General features: G+C 44.6%; 1 protein-coding gene and 1 long non-coding RNA gene across 3 annotated transcripts in view; one reads left to right on the top strand and one right to left on the bottom strand.

Annotated features, from left to right (window-relative positions):
• Positions 1–20,423, top strand: part of ttn.2 (titin, tandem duplicate 2) — a 198,922-nt gene that overhangs the window by 18,196 nt on the left and 160,303 nt on the right. The window contains 22 exon segments of the mRNA XM_034694393.1: positions 231–472; positions 577–809; positions 892–1,056; positions 1,183–1,351; positions 1,441–3,137; positions 3,229–3,510; positions 3,600–3,866; positions 4,086–4,358; positions 4,451–4,714; positions 4,797–5,057; positions 5,492–5,752; positions 5,850–6,113; positions 6,207–6,467; positions 7,212–7,472; positions 8,684–8,944; positions 10,645–10,789; positions 10,868–11,036; positions 11,261–11,492; positions 11,919–12,203; positions 12,288–12,413; positions 12,839–13,027; positions 15,857–15,907. Coding sequence (XP_034550284.1) covers positions 231–472; positions 577–809; positions 892–1,056; positions 1,183–1,351; positions 1,441–3,137; positions 3,229–3,510; positions 3,600–3,866; positions 4,086–4,358; positions 4,451–4,714; positions 4,797–5,057; positions 5,492–5,752; positions 5,850–6,113; positions 6,207–6,467; positions 7,212–7,472; positions 8,684–8,944; positions 10,645–10,789; positions 10,868–11,036; positions 11,261–11,492; positions 11,919–12,203; positions 12,288–12,413; positions 12,839–13,027; positions 15,857–15,907 — 6,358 coding nt within the window.
• On the bottom strand, positions 10,473–13,228 carry LOC117820584. 2 transcript variants are annotated; one of them, XR_004632780.1, is made up of 4 exons: positions 13,118–13,221; positions 12,812–13,018; positions 11,772–12,607; positions 10,473–11,445 (listed from the first exon to the last, which is right to left on the bottom strand). It is a non-coding gene; the product is annotated as an uncharacterized LOC117820584 (long non-coding RNA). The 2 variants fall into 2 exon arrangements; XR_004632779.1 differs by having other exon boundaries at positions 12,812–13,228.

Raw genomic sequence — 20,423 nt, 5'->3', positions numbered from 1 at the left:
TTAATATTTGACCAATCAATGTATGAGGGGTTCCCTTGGTGCAAATCAAGCCTTCATTTGACAAACTATATAATTAGTCCTGAAACGGTGAGAGAGATTGTGTCCAGCATACACAGTCCTTTGGTTGGAGCCTTAGAGGATGCGTCCTGTTTAAAGGAGCTTGAAACCCTTTTACGAACCTGATGTTGAGAATCTGTATGAGTGTAAGAAACAATTCTATCTTCTGGCAGATTGCATGGTACAAAGACGGCCAGCGCATCAGGGCTGGTGGACGTTACCAGATGGAGGTACTGCAGGACGGACGGGCCAGCCTTCGTCTGCCTGTTGTGCTCCCAGAGGATGAGGGCGTGTACACCGCCTTCGCCTCCAACATGAAGGGAAATGCCGTCAGCTCTGGAAAGCTCTACATCGAGCCATCTGGAACTGTGACACCCCAGAGATACACACCTCAGCCAGCCATGCAGAGGATCAGGTGAGACTTACTGTAACCACACAGGGTTAGGGTTAGGCACCTTCATAATTAATTGAGACTATGCATTGTTCCTAAACCATCGGATGACTCTGCTCTTGTCTCAGATCTACTTCTCCTCGTTCTATGAGCCGCTCTCCTGGACGTTCTCCCAGCCGTTCTCCTGGACGTTCTCCTGCCAGAAGGCTGGATGATACAGACGAGGCTCAGCTGGAGAGACTGTACAAGCCTGTCTTTGTAATGAAGCCTTCTTCCATTAAATGCTCTGAGGGACAGACTGCCAGGTTCGACCTCAAGGTCGTTGGCAGACCAATGCCGGAAACTTACTGGTTCCACAATGGTGAGAGAGCTCTTGTTTCACAAATCCTGTACACATCTGTCTCCTCTGCCACATTTAACACAAGAGTGTCCACTGTTCTTAGGACAACAAGTGGTCAATGACTACACCCACAAGATAGTGATCAAGGAGGATGGCACCCAGTCCCTGATCATCGTCCCTGCCATGCCTCACGACTCTGGAGAGTGGACAGTCATCGCTCAGAACAGAGCTGGACGGACCTCGGTCGCTATAACTCTCACTGTTGATGGTAAGTTTGTGTAAGACGTCATGTGTTAAACAGATAATACCTCATGGACTGAGGTTCTCAGTCTTTTGAGTGCACTTACCCACCAACAACACTCTGACCTTTCCTGTATTTTATTACCGTCAACAGCTCGAGAAAGCCTGGCGCGCCCTCAGTTTGTAGAAAAGCTGAGGAACATCACCGTGAAGCAGGGCACTCTGGTTGAACTGGCTGTCAAAGCCATCGGAAACCCCCTGCCTGACATCGTGTGGCTGAAGAACAGTGACATTATCACTCCTCAGAAACACCCACAAATCAAGTATGTGTCTTTAATTATAGCTATCAATGATTTACCAATCATTTGAATAGATGTCCTGATCATTTGATCTGAATGGGTTTGTATTTTAGGATTGATGGAACCAAAGGAGAGGCCAAATTCCAGCTCCCGTCTGCTGCAAGCACAGACAGCGCCTGGTACACAGCGACAGCCATCAACAAGGCTGGCAGAGACACCACTCGCTGCAGAGTCAATGTTGAGGTAGACTTCACAGCTCCTCAAGCTGAGAGGAAGCTCATTATCACCAAAGGAACCTACAAGGCCAAGGAGATCGCAGCTCCAGAGCTGGAGCCTCTCCACATGCGATATGGTCAAGAGCAGTGGGAGGAGGGCGACCTCTACGACAAAGAGAAGCAGCAGAAACCAATGTTCAAGAAGAAGCTGACCTCTATCCGCATGAAGCGCTTTGGTCCAGCTCACTTTGAGTGCAGACTGACTCCTATTGGCGACCCCACCATGGTCGTGGAGTGGCTGCACGATGGCAAACCCCTGGCAGCTGCCAACAGACTGCGCATGGTCAATGAATTTGGTTACTGCAGTCTCGACTATGAAGCTGCTTATGCCAGAGACAGCGGGGTCGTCACCTGCAGGGCATCAAACAAGTTTGGAGTGGACCAGACCTCAGCCACCCTGATCGTCAAGGATGAGAAAGGCCTTGTTGAGGAATCACAGCTCCCTGAAGGCAGGAAGGCTCCTCTTAGAATGGATGAGATGGAGCGCATGGCTCACGAGGGAGGACCTGCTGGAGTCAGCATTGATGACGAGTATGAAAAGACCAAACCCGATATCGTCCTTGTTCCTGAACCAGCCAGAGTGCTGGAGGGAGACATTGCAAGATTCCGCTGCAGAGTGACCGGTTACCCCGCCCCCAAGGTCAACTGGTACCTCAACGGACAACTCATCCGCAAGAGCAAGAGATACAGACTTCGTTATGATGGTATTTACTACCTGGAGATTGTGGACATCAAGTCCTACGACTCAGGAGAGGTCAGGATAGTGGCAGACAATCCTCTAGGCACAACCGAGCACACTGTGAAGCTGGAGATCCAGCAGAAGGAGGACTTCAGGGCCGTGCTGCGTCGTGCTCCAGACTCGAAGTCTGCAGATGCTTCACATGAAGCTGGGAGGATTGGGTTTGATGTTGTGAAAGTTGACCGACCTGGCGAAAGTGCACAGGACAGGGAAGTTGTTAAACTGCGTAAGACACAGAGGGTGGTTCACGAAAAAACCTCTGAGGAGTCTGACGAGCTGAAGAGCAAGTTCAAGCGCAGGACAGAGGAGGGTTTCTACGAGTCCATCTCTGCTGTGGAGTTCAAATCTCGTAAGAGGGATGACTCATATGAGGATCTCCTGAAGAAGACTAAGGACGACTTGCTTCATCACTTGAAGATGAAAGAGGAAGCTGAGAGGAAGAGGCTGGAGGAACAGGGCCAAGTCACCATCCCCACTTTCAAACCAGAGAGGGTCCAGCTGTCCCCCAGCATGGAGGCACCCAAGATTCTGGAGCGCATTGCAAGCAAGACAGTAACTCCCAATGATGAGGTTCACTTCCGGGTCAGAGTCGTCGGCAGACCAGAACCTGAGTGCCAGTGGTTCAAGAACGGTATCCTGGTTGAGAAGACTGAGCGTGTGTACTGGTACTGGCCTGAGGATCACTTGTGTGAACTGGTGATCAAAGACGTCACAGCTGAAGACTCGGCCAGCATCATGGTTAAAGCCATGAACATTGCTGGTGAGGCCTCAAGCCATGCCTTCCTGCTGGTGCAAGGTAGGGCCACTTCCCCTCAGATACTATGCCGGTTGTCTTTGTCCTTCATTGTTCATATTTCAAAGTCTAATGTCAAACTTTCTCATTGCAGCCAAGGCAACAATTAACTTCATCCAGAACCTGGAGGATGCCAGCGCGAATGAGAAGGACACCATGGTGACCTTTGAGTGTGAAACCAATGAGCCTTTCGTTAAAGTGATATGGTTCAAGAACAACATGCAGATCTTCTCTGGAGACAAGTACAGGATGCACTCTGACAGGAAGGTCCACTTCCTGTCCGTTCTGGTGATTGACATGAATGATGATGCTGAATACAGCTGTGTGGTTGAAGAAGACGAGAGCATCAGAACAACTGCAAGGCTCCATGTAGAAGGTAATGTTTAACCTAAAACACTCCTTTTGTCCTAGGTCTTCTCTGGGTGGATTTGTAGCTCACGGTTCCTGATACTGTTCTACTTTCAGGCGCTGCCTTGGAGCTCATAAAGCACATGGAGAACATTGAGGTGCCTGAGACCTACTCTGGAGAGTTTGAGGTTGAGCTGTCTCGTGAAGATGCTGAAGGCAGCTGGTTCTTTGGAGACAAAGAGCTTTCTTCAAGCAGTAAATATGTCATGTCCTCCCGCCGTGGAAGACACAACCTCTCCATCAAGGAAGTCAGGAAAATGGACCAGGGCAAATACACCTTTGTATGTGGAGAACTGAAGACCAGCGCCTCACTGAAGATGAAATGTAAGCAACCCAATCTTCATGGATTCATCTACAGCCTCTAGTATCAGTGACTACCTGACAAATATCTATGCATGAGCAAAGTTTGAGGGGTTTCTAATCATAGTGCTTTCACACCTTGTAAAGTATCATAGCTTTAAAATGAATATCTTTAAAATGTAAGCTTTAAAGTTGTCATCGCTGGTAATAATTATGGGTTATAATAATTTTCTCTCCCTTCAGTGCGCCCGGTGACGCTGATGCAGCCCTTGACCGACCTCACAGTCTGTGAGGGAGACATTGCCCAGCTGGAGGTCAGGTTCTCTCAGGAGAATGTCGAGGGAACCTGGATGAAGAGCGGCCAGGCCATCTCTGCCTCGGACCGTGTCCATATTGTGATCGACAAACAGGTTCATAAGCTTCTGGTGGAGAACGTCACCAGAGACGATGCTGCTTCCTACTCCTTTGTGGTTCCTGCCCAAGACATCTCCACCTCTGGCAAACTCAGTGTTCAGAGTAAGTCTCTAAGAGGTCACAAACTCTAAACATCACTGGAGACAGTAACCCTGACGTGTTTGATCCTTATCGTATCATCTCTTCTCTTACAGCTATTGACATTGTGATCCCACTGAAGGATGTGTCCTCTGTTGAGGGAACAAAGGCCGTTCTGGAGGCCAAGATCTCTGCTCAGGATATTGGCTCTGTAAAATGGTACCACAACGACAAACTGCTTGTTCCCAGTGACAGAATCCAGATGGTGGCGAAGGGAGCCAAGCAGCGTCTGGTCTTCAGCAGGACCTATGCTTCTGATGAAGGACGCTACAAACTGGTGGTTGGCAAGGTTGACACCAGCTGCAGCCTCAGTGTTGAAAGTAGGACTGATTTATTCCCCTGTTATCCTGCTTCAAATCCCTGTTTCTGCTCTGTCACCTCAACATGCGGTTCTTTTCACAGAGGTGCACATTGTTAAGCACATGGAGGACAAAGTGTGCTCAGAGTCCCAGAATGTCCTCTTCAACGTTGAAGTGTCTCATCCCAACATCGACCCAGTCTGGACCTTCAGGAACCAGCAGCTCAAAGCTGGACCCAAACACAAGATGGAGTCCAAGGGCAAGGCTCACTCTCTGACCATCATTGACACCATGAAGGACGAGGAGGGCGAATACATGTTCCATGCTGGGGAAAAGACATCCAGTGCCAAGCTCACTGTCTCTGGTACGTCCAGACCGTTCACTCATTGGTCAACAGAGCTGGCAATCATGATGTGAAACCCCCTCTTATTATAGCATTAAATAACTAATTCAAACTAAACTAGTCAGAAACATGAACACTCTATGATGGTCCACTCACTTTTGGTTGCAGCCTCTAGTGGGCACTCAAGGAACTGCAGGTTTTTGCACTTCTGCATTGGCTTCATTTGGTTGGTTGCTGCTGGGTTAACATGGAGGAGGTGGGCTTCATGAATACAGACAATCAGTAGGGGGCGCTCTGAATGTTTTGGCTTCTCTTTTGGAAATCTGTCATGTCATTTTTTATAAAGTCTATGGTCTCAACTCTGCAAAATACTTAAGATCAAATTATGTCGTTTACATGGATGAAGCTCTCTGCCCTGAGTCATAACACAAACTGTTACCTTTTGGTGCCACCAGGTGGAGCCATCACACGCCCTCTGCAGGACGTGACAGTGGCAGAGTCACAGACAGCTGAGTTTGAGTGTGAAGTCGCCAACGCCGAGGCTGAGGGCAAGTGGATGAAGGAGGGTCTGCTCGTGGACTTTAATGAGAACGTGGTGAGTGAGGTGAACGGAGCCGTCAGACGCCTCGTCATCGTCATCACCAGACCTCAGGATGTCGGAGAGTACACCTACCAGGTGGCCAACTCCAAAACCACTGCCAACCTCAGGGTGGAGGGTAAGTCTGAGCTTCTGATTAAAACACTACTGTTTTTATATTTATTTATGGTATTGTTTTCTTGGGTAAATACTGAGTTCTGTGTTTCCATGAACAGCTGTGAAGATCAAGAAAACTCTGAGGAACCAGACTGTGACAGAGACCCAGGAGGCTTTGTTCACGCTGGAGCTCACCCATGTTGACGTGAAGGGATCCCAGTGGATCAAGAACGGCGTGGAGCTTCAGAACAGTGACAAGTACGAGATCACCTGTGAGGGCATGGTCCACAAACTGAAGGTGAAGAACTGCAACACACAGGACGAGTCTGTTTACTCCTTCAAACTGGGAAAACTGTCCGCCAACGCCCGGCTCAACGTAGAGAGTGAGTACCTCTGGTTTACTGAGACGTTAAGGGAGAAGAACATTTACGGGTCTGATTCAGTTTGATTTTCTCATCATGTCACTTTTTCAACAGCCATCAAAATTGTGAAGAAGATAAAAGATGTGACATCACTGCTGGACGGCACCGCCTCTTTCGAGATGAGCCTGTCACATGACGACATCCCCGTCAGGTGGATGTACAAAGGCATGGAGCTGAAGGCGAGCGAGAAGTGTAAGATTCTGTCCGAGCGGAAAGCTCACAAACTCATCCTGCAGAACGTCAACAGCAGCAACGCAGGAGAGTACACCGCCGTGGTCGGACACCTGCAGTGCAGCGCCATGCTCACTGTAGAGGGTATGTTTTTTATTTATTCTTTATCTTTATAGAAACCAGTGTAATGAGGCAAGCACACCAATAACGCATACAGCTTTATACTCTCAGCTTATTTATAATGCTGTCCTTTAAAGAAGCTCTCTAAATAGAGCGGTGTCATTAAAAGATGTTTTTTAAATTATTCTTCAAACATGTATTCTACTCGTAAATATTTTCATTTATTTGGAACTTTTTTTGGAAAATATTTGTAAATTAAAATGTTATAAATTTGTTCTTCAAATGTTCAAAAATGTTTTATGAACAAAATTTTGTACAAAATGTATTTTAGAAAACAGAGAAAAGTATCTTTTAAGGGATCATAATAAATATTTTGTATTAAATCAAGAAATAAAATTTGTTTATCTGTACCTATGGCACTATAACCTGAAAGTGATTAGTCTTTTTTATTTCATGTATCTATTTATCTGAGTGTTCCTTTTTTTAGGAATTAGGAATTTTATTCAAAATCAAAAGAAAGATATCTGAAAAAATGTACTTATTATTATTTATATTTTATTATAAATTACTATTATTAAATTAACAGAAATTATTTTCATTTTGAACATGTTAAAAAAGTATTCATGGTAAAACTTGTGTTTATTTTTATAATGATAATTTTGACCGCTCATAAAGCTTACTGAACATTTGACTTATAATGAGAACAGTTGAGACCAGAGCTCTGTTTCTTTTAAATGTCTCACCTAATTCTCTCTCCCGTCTCTGCAGCTCTGAGAGTCACCAAACCCCTGAAAAGTTTGGAGCTACCTGAGACTCAGATGGCCACGTTCGAGTGTGAAGTCTCACACTTCAACGTGCCATCAACCTGGCTGAGGGACGGCGTGGAGATCGAGATGAGCGAGAAGTTCAGGATCGTGGTTCAGGGAAAACTCCACCAGCTGAAGATCATGAACACCAGCAGGGAGGACTCTGCAGAATACACCTTCGTCTGCGGGAACGACAGAGTCTCCGCTACGCTAACCGTTAGCCGTAAGATTGGGTTTAAGATAAAATCACTAACTAAATAAAAATTAATCTAACCCTGAGAGATGTGTCTCAAAGTGTTTAATTTGTTTTCGCAAACATCCTGAAATCAACTGAACATTTGGACCAGTTTCCACTGTGGTCAGTCTGTTTGGGATAACCAGAAATAACCAAAATAACATCAGTATGTCAAAACATGGAACTAAAATAATTGAACACATTTTAAACTTTTAAAACATTTAAAACATTTTGATTAATCTGTGAAACAATAGAGGGAAATGGATTTAATTGACTTAGAGATTTAAAAATAAGGTAAACAACAAATGATTTTTTTTAACTACATTAAAAAATTATTTATTTTTAATGTAGTTAAAAACAAGATTTTCAGCCAATTTTTTACCAATTTAATTAATAAATTGAATAAAAATTGGCTGATAATCATGTTTTCTTTTTTATATTAATTTAAGATTTTTTTCATTTCCATTTTCTTCTTTGGATATTTTTTTATTTTATTTTTTTTTCAAAAAGTATTTTTTATTATTTTGATATTCTGCACAGGGTCCTGAAAGCTTTTATTGATGGTGTAAAATAGTCAACAGATTTCAAACACCACAGTCTCACAAATACACGAAAACAAACGGATCAAAGCAGAGGTAGACCGGAAACTCCCGTGTGCTGTAATCTTGCGGCGACGTGTTTTCACCGGAGCCTGGTGACTTTGAAAAGAGATGTAACAGCTGCCTCTTGGACTAAAAACAAGAACTGTTAATGGACTCACTTTGATCCATCAAGGACAGACGTTACAGCCTGTTTACCTGCTGAAGGAGGAATCGATCTGCTGGAAGATCCTTAAATGTTTATTTTTTAGTCTTTCAGACTTTAAGGTTTGTAAAGACAGATTTAGATAAACCAGAGTTACCTTTTAATAACAAACTTATCTCCCTGTTATTGGATGAAAAAACATACCCTGATTTATACAAGTTGCTGATATTAACTTGTAAGTTATTGATAAAATGTCTTTAAGTGAAACTGTAATTTCAAATCTTAATTTTTTTATTCAGAGTTTGATAGCCGATGTGATTTTTGTAACTTTAAACCAGTTTACAGTTTACATAAGATAAAACACAACAGCCAGAATCGTCCCATTTAAAGGCCAGAGCAGTAAAGTTTTGTTGAGGTGATTTCAGTATTTGATCGACCTGTCCCCTCCCCTCCAGCCGTCCTCATCACCTCCATGCTGAAGGACCTGAACGCTCAGGAGAGAGACACCATCACCTTCGAGGTCACCGTCAACTACGAGGGCATCACCTACAAATGGCTGAAGAACGGCGTGGAGGTGAAGTCATCCGAAAGGTGTCAGGTCCGCAGCCGGCAGCTCACGCACTCCCTCACCATCCGCAACGTTCACTTCGGAGACGGAGGAGAGTACCAGTTTGTGGCTGGGTCTGCCGCCTCGACTGCCAACCTGTTCGTGGAAGGTAACCTGACGATTCACTCGTTCACTGTGGGCAGAAAGAAAAACATGTCTGTGTTTAAAACGAGGACAGCTGATGGGCTGGATGAAGCTGGGAAATAACATTATTCTAATCTAAATACACTTTACCAGTGTATCTCTACTTTAACACATTTACTACTCATCTACAGTTTAAAAACAAACTGTAGTTTTTACTGGACTTAGTTTAAATAATTTCTAAATAAAGACACTGAAAAATATCTGAACCCAAATATTCTAATGTATAAGGGAAGGGGTTGAGATGATGAAGAATGTGTCGGGATTCCCATTCACATAAACACCTGATCACTATACATTAACCTGCTTTTTACCCGGCTTCTAACTAAAGACATGAATAAGTTGACACCAAGTATTGTTTTAAAAAGGATTTATTTAAAGGATTTATTTCTGCCATCATGACTTGAGGAAAAACACAAGAATCCTGCTGCAGACTTACAAAAACACTTTCTTCGTGACAAAAGTTCAAAAATTAAACAGAAAGTCTGACTTAAAGGTTCATGAAAGAAATCCAAGAGTGTTCAACAGAAGATCTCAATGAGGAGAAACTACACAAGAAAAGACTAAATGAACCAACAAAGAGAGAAGAGATGTAATCACACATATTTGACAAGACACAGGTGAAACCGGAAGTAAAACTAGAACCGACACTGACAGAATACTAAAAAAAAAAACAGGAAACACACAAGGAGTGAAAGAAACGAGAGAATAACACAAGAAAGTACGACTGAAGAGCCCTCTGATTCCACGGACCTCCTTGTGAATTAATGCTGAATCTTTGTTAAGGGCTTGGACCAATCAGGATCAAGTATTTAACACAGCAGGTCAACAATGAAGATATAACAACCTGCAGAAACAAAGTTATGTTTTGGGGCTTTTTTGCCTTTATTTGATAGTACAGCTGAAGAGAGACAGGAAACGTGGGGGAAGACATGCTGGAAATGGTCGCGGCCGGGATCGAATGGGCAACCCCTGCGATGAGGACTGTAGCCTCTGTATGTGGGCGCTTAGACCGCTAGGCCACCAACGCCTCACAAAGTTATTTTAATGGCTTCACTCATCTCAGTGATGAAAACAAGATCGGTTTAATTTTAAAAATAACTCTGTGTTTATTCTTAAAAATTTTATTTTTTGTACTTTACTTTATTTTGGTGCTAATTTCTGAACTTTGTGCTTAAATTAAAGTAAAATTTGCATGCAGGTCTGTAACTTGCATTATTAGAGTGTTTAACCAGTTATTATAACACTCTTCTTTCAGTGAAGTTCTGCAGCTTTGGTTAAATTTTTTTGTTTTTAAGTGCAAAGCAGGAGAGACTGAGTCAACCTACTCAGCTTTTGAAACATTTTTATAGAAAGACAAGCATATTTTTGTGATATGTCCCAAAAACACTTGGTATCAAGGTAAAAAGGAGGACTGTGTAGCCCAATGCATGCTGGGAAGTCTTCAGTATCACCCTGTTTCTTTAGAAATGACTCAAATGAACTCTCTCAGCACGTCGTGTCAGACAAACAGAGTCAGGGGAAGTTGTTTAATACGCTCTGAAAACAGTGACTGAATATTTGAGACGTTATTATAGTCAGGTGATAATCTGATGATTCTACTACAGGAGTGTCAGATTATCCTCTTCTTTAATAAAACCTCTGTCGTTCTTTCTGTTCTGTTTCCAGCTCGTCTGATCGAGTTCACCAAGAAAATCAAAGACATAAAGATCACAGAGAAGAAGAAGGCCATCTTTGAGTGCGAGGTTTCTGAGCCCAACATCCAGGTGATGTGGATGAAGGACGGGCAGGAGCTGGACATGACTCAGGACAGGTGTGTTCATTATCCGTCCTCTCTACCTCACACTAACAGAAGCATTCAGAGCTAACAGGTGATCTATGCTGTGTTCAGGTTCATCGTGACAGCAGAGAAGTACGTCCACCGTCTCATGATCCAGACCGTTCGGATGTCCGATGCTGGAGAGTATTCTGTGGTGGCCGGATCCAGCATGTCCAAAGCTCACCTGATCGTGGAGGGTCGAGACATCCGCATCTCTGAGTCTGCTGAGCGCGAGATCACGGTGAGAGACTTTTTAAAGCCTCCTTTAAAGATTCACATGTGGACGTATCTCACTTTGTTAAATGATGACCAGGACGATTTGAAATGAGGAAATGTTTGATGTTAAAGATGTAAATTATGAACATGCACGAGAGTTTCTCTGAGAGTCAGGGAACAGGATAAAAAACAAGATCAAAACCACATCACTGATCACTTCTGAGACTCATTCTCCTCCTCCTCTCTCAGGTTCTGGAGCGACACAGAGCAACGTTTGAGTTTGAGGTTAACGAGGACGACGTGGAGGGTCGCTGGATGAGGAATGGGGTGGAGATCCAGTTCTCCATGGAGGAGAGGTTCAACTATGTCACCATCAGGAAGCTGCACCGCCTCACCATCTCTGAGACCTTCAGGAGTGACGCCGGAGAGTACACCTTCATCGCCGGCAAGAACAGGAGCACCATGCACCTCCGAGTCAACCGTGAGTCCAGACGGAGGATCGTTCACACACACAGGAGGAAAATAATCAGATTATATTCTTCATGTCGACTGAATCTGAGCTCAGTTTGAGTTTCAGATAGTTTTAGTCTTTAGCTTTTCAAACATCCTTTACTCGGATATATAAACATGCAGCTCGTCCTGTGAGTGACTCAAACACACATTAAGGATGTTTTAGGAGCACAGGTGTCATTACAACATTGAGTTTATATTGAAACAGTTTTATTTTGAATCTATACATTTTAATGAAGTATATATTTACCTCTCAGCTTCTCAGTATTGATCACTCTGTAGAGGTTTTCTAACTAGTTCAAGATGTTTGATTTTCTCTAGTTGGCGACATCTGCTGGTCATAAAAGTTTAACATCATAAACTTGAAATGAACAGCTGTCTCTTCTCCCTCCTTCAGTCCCGGAGCCTCCTCAGATCCTCCGTCACATGGAGCCTCAGTCAGTGGAGGCAGGTAAACCCGCTCGCTTCTCCGTGCAGGTGAGCGGCGTCCCTCAGCCTCAGGTCTTCTGGTACAAAAACTCCCAGGCTCTGTCACCAGGCTTCAAGTGCAAGTTCCTCCGCGACGGGAACGATCACTCGCTGCTGCTGATCGAAGTGTTCCCTGAAGACGCTGCCGTCTACAACTGCGAGGCCAAGAATGAGTACGGCTCCGCCACCAGCACCGCCTCCCTCAACGTGGAAGGTAAGACAGAACGTCAGACACGGGAAACATTCAACATCAACACCAGGACATGTGCAGAAACAGGCATTTGTGTGTGTGTTTTAGTGTCAGAGGTGGTGTCTCCGGACTCGGCTGCTACTGTCGCCCCGCCTGTCGTCATCTCACCCATCACCAGTACCTCCACCCGCGAGGGAGAGCCAGCTCGCTTCCAGTGCAGAGTCCGTGGAGACGGTAAGAACGACACGCTGTGATTTAATAAACAAATCAGTGCTGTGAAGTATCAGCTTCATACTTAGGAGGTTTTAAAGTGAGTCACAGCGTCTGATTCAGCTGCTCTGGTTCACTCAAAGCTCTCACAGGAGGGTTGTGGTCCAGAGGAAATGACTGTTTTTAGATGCATGGTGGCACTGAAGAGGTGTCAGCACCTAAATACAAACAGAGAATGAATAAACTAAAGTCTGACCATCACTGAATGAGATTGAGCCCCTAATCCTCCCTCCCTTTGACCCTTAATCTGCTGTAAACAGGTGAGTTGTTTATAAATTCAGCCGTACAGTTGTCATGGTCGTCCCTGGTGTCTCTTTGTTCCGTTCTCCTTATTGCAGTTTGATTTGTCATGTGAAACTCACCTGCTCCTTTTCTCCTCCTCTGCTCAGATGTGAGGATCAGCTGGTTCCACAGAGAGAAGGAGATCAAGCAGTCGGACTTCTTCAGGATGTCTCAGTTTGACGACAGCTGCCAGCTGGAGATCTCCAGAGTTTACCCCGAGGACGAGGGCGAGTACACCTGCATCGCCACTAACAACGCCGGCACCGCCTCCTGCTCTGCCACGCTCACTATGGACGGTGAGTCTGTTTGAAATACTACAAACTACAAAACACAAAAAAAATGTATTAGATATGCCAATGAGGAAAATAAAACTTGTTTTCTCTTACACACATCCCAACACTCCTGTGGTTACAGGTCAAATTTGATCAAGGAGTCTGGGTTAATATTGATAAAGGGTCCTGTCCACTAAAACTAGCAGAGCGAAGTGACTTCCTCCTCTGTTGTTGGCAAAGTTGCTTTCAGAAGTCCCGCCCCCTCTTGGTTCTGATTGGTTAGTGATCAAGTGACATTCATGAACGAGGTGGTGTTCAGGGGCGATTCAGAAACTCTGAATCACGTTTGGTTCGAATGGAAAACAGGTGCTGCCAGCGAAAAAACAACGATAGTGGACACAGAACCTAACTGTTAATAATTATTTTTAGATAACACATAAGAGCTTATCCTAAATAATTTTACCCACTGTTCTTTTTTTGCTGTTGATTTTGGTCTAAATGTGTCATGTGCATAAAACAAACCTGACTCATGATGTGACATTCCAGTGAGGACTGACTCAGTGGTTCTTTATTTGGTTGAATTATGGAGCCACAGTTAGAGAGCAGTTATGACCTCAGTTTTCAGTCCTGATCTCTCTTCCCTCATGATGAAGCATAAAATGTTTGAGGGTTTTGAATAAAGGACAGCCTGCTGAGATGTATTTTGGTCTAAGGTTTGATAAAAAGAGCACGCAGTTTCTCTAAAAGTTTCTAAAAGCGTGTTAGTTTCAAAAAGAGAACCACCACACCGTGCTGACTAGGATGAGTGAAATCAGATCAAACACAAAGTGAAAAGAAATGCTTCTTTTCAGGACAAAAACAAACTGTGGAGAGTCGTGCTGAGTCTCAGCGGCACGTCTCCACCAGCGTCACCAGCATAAAGAAACCTTCCATAGGACAAAAGCCTGTTTTCCTCCATCCAATCACGAGCTGCAGCGTGCCCCACGGAGAGGTGGCGCGCTTTCACGCGTGTGTGTCCGGCATGCCCAAGCCAGAGATCAGCTGGTTCCACAACCGGCAGCCGGTGCAGCCCACCAAGAACGTGGTGTTTCACTTCGATGAGGTGTCCAACACCGCCACGCTCATCATCGTGGACACTTTCCCCGAGCACGCAGGACAGTACACCTGCAGGGCGGTCAATAATGCCGGAGAGGCCGCGTGCTCTGGCACTCTGACAGTAACCACAGAAGAAAGAGGTAATGTCTGACCCCCAGGCTGCAGACAGACTCCCTCTGAAACCTAAAACCACCTCCAGAATTCACCTGATCCTCCACCTGCGAGATTAATCACCCTCTTTGAACACCACCTCACCTCTTCATCTCCTCTCCCTGAAACACGTCACAGGATGTCCTGCTCTCTGCTACACTAACATCACTCCGTTGAAATGAACTTTATTTTTAAACCTTTATTCAGACTGAAGAGCCTCAGTGGGTTAAACGTAGAGGAAGTGTTCCAGCATAGAGCAGCAAGATGAGCGACAGAGCTACAAAAAACTAAACATACCTCAAAGTTAGAAACCTGAATAACTTTTCTAACATGTTAAAGAGAAGAAGTGACGCTTTAAACCACCTGACTTCTCTCTGCAGATTCAGTGTTTCATCTTTAAAGTTAAAAACAACAAGAAGTCTGAGGCGATGGTGGCCTTGCGGTCTAAGCGCCCCACATACAGAGGCTATAGTCCTCATCGCTGAGGTTGCCGGTTCGACTCCCGGCCGTGACCATTTGCTTCATGTCTTCCTCCACTCTCTACTCCCAACATGTATTGTTGTACTCCTGTCTCTCTTCAGCTGTCCTGTCAATAAAGGTAAAAAAAAACAAAATATAACTTAAAAAAAATAAAACAAGAAATCTAAAAAACTGAAGTCGTTAAACTTCAGCAGCTTCTTAGAGACATTTTCATACTTCAACTTTTCTGCCCTGAGAGTGACGTAACAACCTACATGAATCAAACATGAATCAAATTATAGTTAAAGTAAAACAGCAGAGAGGCTGCAGATCAAGATCCATCTTTGAACGTCCTCCTGTAAACAGACCTGCAGGCTGTTTCTTGCCTGGGGTTAGTGGATGTCTCACTTACTTTAAAATGAAATAAAATTTTAAACTTAATTAATTTCTCAGTGATAAAACTCTTTTATTACATTAACTGTAATTTAAAAGTGCATAAACTTTTACTTCTCTAGACGATCCAAACAATCACCCAAACAGCTGCCCTACTGTATTAAAACTATGATAAAACGTCACAAGGGTAATCCTCTTGCACTAACTCAAGCTAAGTGTTCAGCACTATTTTATAGTCTGAATATATAAATATGTCCGTATATTGCTGATAGTTTTCTTAAAGTGACCCTGAGAGAAGAAAGATTTACCCTGGCCGTCCCTCATCCCTCCTCTGGATCTGACTAACCTCACTCTTCCAGAAAGGCACACCTCCTTCTCACTGAATGTACCCGTTTGTTTGAACCCTTGGATTTTCTCCACACCTTCCTCCCCCTCACCTGCACAGGAAAAAAAACCTCACCTCTTCACAACCCTTCTCTCCGTCCTCACCCTTCTCTCCTGCACAGGAAAATCTGCCAAATGCATGAACCCCACATGTGCAACCTCTTTGTCTTCCCTCAATCCTCCAGAAACTCAAACCATTCTTTGTCTGACTTCTTGTGGTTCCTCTGTGTTCATGTGAAGTCTGTGATTCTTCCTCTGTCATTGTTTTCCTCCCATGTTCTCCTTGGAGTCCAGCAGTGCCAAAGATGGAGAGGTGTTCAGAGGTGAAAACGTCCTCGTTGTGTTAAATTACGTCTTCTCTTTCCTTCATAGTGACTCACGTGAGGGAGCACATCGAAGCCAAGATCGAACAAGAAGTCAAAGGTAAGACCACATTATATTTCTGTTCATCTTATTTCAGAAACACATGGTTTCCACACACATGAGAAGCATATAAAGGTGAAAAGGGACAGTTCAACAAGATTTCTAGAAGCAGTCTGTCAGCAGGAAGCTTTGATTCAAGCTTTGACTCAGAGAAGATGATTTCATGTTGGAGAAACTGTTGAGAAGCGGATTTTAAACTCAGGAGTGTGGGTGCATGTGTTGTTTGGATTAAAGCTGGCCTGCGTTCACAGACTATTTCACAGTTAACAAAACAACACGATGTTGAACTGTCCCTTTGATGAAATATTTGATTTCCACAGCTGCATGTCATCTTAATGTGTCTTTATGTATCTTGATGGTAAATTTCTGTTGTCCATATGATTCTACCTGCTCTTACTCTGATAATATTTCATGGTTCCTTCCAGGCGAGCACTGGTAGAACTTGCTTGTACCAGTTTTTGACACTTGCAGTTTGCATCCAAAAGTCGTTTCGTTTTGGCATGAAGGTTCCTCTGATCTTTTCCCAGAAAAGGCTCAGGATATGTATCTTTTAAAGTTTCCAGACATGAACTATCCTTTAAAAGATATGAAGGTGTACTGCATCGGGGACTCATACCTTCCTCCTGCAAAATATTTCTTAGCCTGGCTTGCAGATAGTTGGGATGTGATTCCTGTGGTTTGCATTCTAAATAACACCAGTAAACTATATTAGTTCGAATAAACGCCTTCTCACCCAATTTACTGCTTGATTTGTTCATCTTTGGAACATAAGATATGTTTTGGAGAGCTTTGTTTCTCATCGATTTTTGTGCATTATTTATTGATAAGTTGAAGGATTAGAAAGGGCGTTTATTCTCCTGTCTGCAAGTCAGGTAAGGAATATTTTAGAACCAAGTCAAAGCAATTTCCAGAAATTAAATCAGTCGAATGTTAGCAGCCCATCCTGGAGTTTTGCTTTTTAATAATAAAACAATTTATGTTTTGAAGAAATTTCCACAGACGAAGGATCAAAACTTCCTGCAGGTTTCTTATAAAAAGAATCAAGTCTTGCGTTTATTCGAACAAATATGGTGAGTGAAATTATTTCTTTTGGCATTGTGACTCCCAGCATGCAATTAATATTCCATTTATGATTCATTCAAATCCTTTCTCTCTTTTTACGCCTGGAGGTTAGGTTGTTCTGACAGTTGTCTGTTCTTCTTTTCAGAGCTGTTTTATCTCGAAAGCAAAGAGGGAGCGCTGCACGGCAGCTCAGAGCTCACCGGCACTCGTCAGCTGAGAGGAGCCTTCTCCGACACGGAGGATTTTCTGGATCAGGGTTTGGTGTCGGCCAACCGCTGCTCCAGCAGAACCTCCTCCATCACCTCATGGACAGAGAACATAAAACCTTCTTTTACCAAGAAACTCAAATTCCAGTCGGTGGTGGAGGGAGAAACAGTAGAGTTAAACTGTAAACTGGTGGCCTTCCCTCCACCAACCATCCTCTGGTTTCATAATAATAGGTCTATTCCTAAAGCGCGGAGACGCAGAATCTGTACTGAAAGCAGGATGCATATGCACACCACCAGTCTGGTTATTGATTGTATCAAAGAAAAGGACTCCGGCAGTTATAAGGTAATGGCAATTAACACAGAGGGTTCTGCCGAGTCCACAGCATCACTTTTGGTGTCGCTAAGGGAAGAGCAGTCTGCTAACTACCTGACCTTTTATAGACGCTCTGCCAAAGCCCACGAAAGCGTAGACACAATGGCAGAACAGAGAAAGGAGAGAAAGATTCGAGTTGAACTCAGGTGTGTAGGGTCTCCGTTTGACAAGATGTCCCAAGTCCATAAGGGCAGATCCCGATCTAAGAATGCTCTAGTGCGTACTGTGTACTTCAAGTCCAGCACCCCTTCAAAAGAGATCGAGTCAGAAAAAGAGTCCAAACGTTTGGAGACTGCTTCTGAGCGTGCCCCGTCTCCTCCCCCCATGTTTGATCGGTCTGAGCGCTTCAATGATAGATTCAGTGATATCTACTGTGACCGGCGCACAGGTGGCAGGTTCAGTGACAAGTTCAGTGACAGGTGCAGTGACAGATACAGCGATAGGTTTAGTGATACAGAGAGTCTCCACAACGAGGTAAGAACAAAGCTAACCACGCTCCAAAAAGCTGTCAAACAGAAGAAACGGTTATCTATCTCCACCATGTCCTCCTCTGAGTTTGACCTGGAGTCAGTAGCTAGCGAGCCGAGCTATTCAGATTATGTGGAAAAGCTCAGGGTCAAGCCAGCGTCTTTGCCTGACGTCCAGCAGTTCAATCGACCTTTTGATTTGGGCGAGAGTCACAGTGAGGTTCAGGGCAAATCCACAAGCTTGAAAACCTCTCGTCCTCGTGGGAAGCATTCATTTGAGCCGCAGTCCAGATCCAGAGCTATTCAGATCATGAGAGGGGAGTTGGTTGAAACACTGATACCTGAGTCTGAGAGAAAATCAGGTGTACAATATACGCAGACACTTGAGGTCAAACCCGTTGGTAGTTTTGTTGAATCTCAGGCAGATGTGAGAGTCAAGCAGATGGTAAGTGATCATCACAGTGCAGCTGCTGAGCAAAAGATGGACGCTACAAAGCTTGAAGTTCGGTTACCTCACCCTGGAGTTTCATATTCTGAAACAGAGGCTACGATGTACACAGAAAGCAGGGAAGCTGCTGGTATTGTGCATACTCAAGAGGAGGTATCACTCATGGAGACATCAAGGCCACAACCAGTAAAGGATGAGTTCCTCAGCAGAGCATCGAGATCAGAGAAGGCAGCAACGTCAGACACAGTTGAGCTATATGAGGAGTCACTGAGGGCTCAGTATCAACAGAGCCTGGAGGCTGAACGCATGGAGTGTGAGGAAAAACTCCTTGCCCTCCGGATTAGGAAATGGCAGCAAGGGAGTAGGATGTGTGAAGAGGAGGCATTTCATCCTGAAACTGATCTGCCAGCGCCGGCAGAGATGCATTATATGGAGCCTTCAGGGCAGATCTACCCGCACCAGGAGGTGGTAGAGAAGAGAGAAACTTTAGAAACTGAGGCAATGTCCTCCTCTGTTTATAAGTCTCCCAGAATGAAGCCAAGGTTGGTAGATCCTGAAGCTGCAGCTGTGTCAACACCCAGATCCCCTAAAGTAAAAGCCAGAGGAGAGGAGGTTGAAGTGTCTGCCTCCTTGCTTACAAGGGCAGCAACATCAGATACCAGATTGGCAGAGGTAGAGAGCAAGTCATCGGTCATGCCGGCAAACCCGCCACCAAGAATAAGAAATGGAGCAACAGGAGTACAAGCAGATTCGTCAATGAGAGCAAAAACCAGGGCTGAGGAGAGACTTGAAGGGTCACCAAGGCCAAGGCAAGTTAAATCTTTGAAAGAGAGCCTCCTTAGTGAGACTGCAACACCTGGTCACATTGCAACAGACACAGCTGACTCATATGCAGAAGAGTGTGAAGGGGAGTCCTTGAGGGATCAGTATGAGAAGAGCCTCGAGGCTGAAAGGATGCAGTGTGAGGAAAAACTTCTGGCCCTGCGGATCAGGAAATGGCAGAAAGGCGTTCAAATGTCAGAGGAGGAGACACCTTATCCTGAAACTGATTTGCCCATACAGGCAGAGACACAGTATATGGAGACTGAGGAACACATTTACACCCAGCCGAGGGTGATGGAGAAAACGGTGACTACAGACAGTGTTACCATGTCAACACCAAAGTTGCCAATATATACAGGCAGAGTAGAACCAGGCTTAACTTCTGCCCCCTTGCTCAAAGTGAGGATGAGAGGTGAACAGGGAGAGCTGGAAACTGAGGCATCGGTCATGCCCAAACAAAAGTCACCCAAGTTAAAAGCTAGAGCTGCAGAAGAAGAAGCTGAGACATTACCCAGATCCAAAGACAGAACAGAAAAGATGCTGTTTGAGAAGACGAAAGAGGAGCGTGAGCTTCAGCTGTCCAGGGAGAACATTTCTGAGCTTAAGAATGAGAGTGAGAAGTTTGTTAGTGAGGAGGAGGCCTTGACCCAGCGTATAATGAAGTGGCAACAGGACGTTCTGATGGAACAAGAGCAAGTTGTGAAGCAAGAGTCTGACTGGGCTAAGGGTTACTCAAATGTTGCAGAGGCTTCTGCCTTAGAGTCAGTTCAGCAACCTGAAGTGGTCCAGCACAGAAAGACTTCCCCTGGAAAAACTGACCAAGAAGAGTTCCTCATCAGTGAGTCAGTTCCAGCTAGTTCCCAAGAACAGAGGGATGAGAGCCAGCAGTGGCCACCGGCTGGTGACTTAGCGACAGAGGGTCGTGAGACCAGGTTGCAGAGAGACAGTGAGTACTTTGTAAGTGAGGAGGAAGCCCTGGCTCAGCGCATCCTGAAATGGCAACAAGATGTTGTTGAACAAGAGGAAGTAGCTGAGCTGGAGACTGAATGGGCTTTGGACAGTCAGTTTAGACAACCTGGTCCTGGGATGCCGTATGAATCCCAGATTCCACCAATCGATAGAGACACCCATGGTG

This window comes from Notolabrus celidotus, chromosome 10, assembly GCF_009762535.1.
Source record: "Notolabrus celidotus isolate fNotCel1 chromosome 10, fNotCel1.pri, whole genome shotgun sequence".
NCBI lineage: Eukaryota > Metazoa > Chordata > Actinopteri > Labriformes > Labridae > Notolabrus > Notolabrus celidotus.
This window is presented reverse-complemented; position numbering and strand designations above follow the sequence as displayed.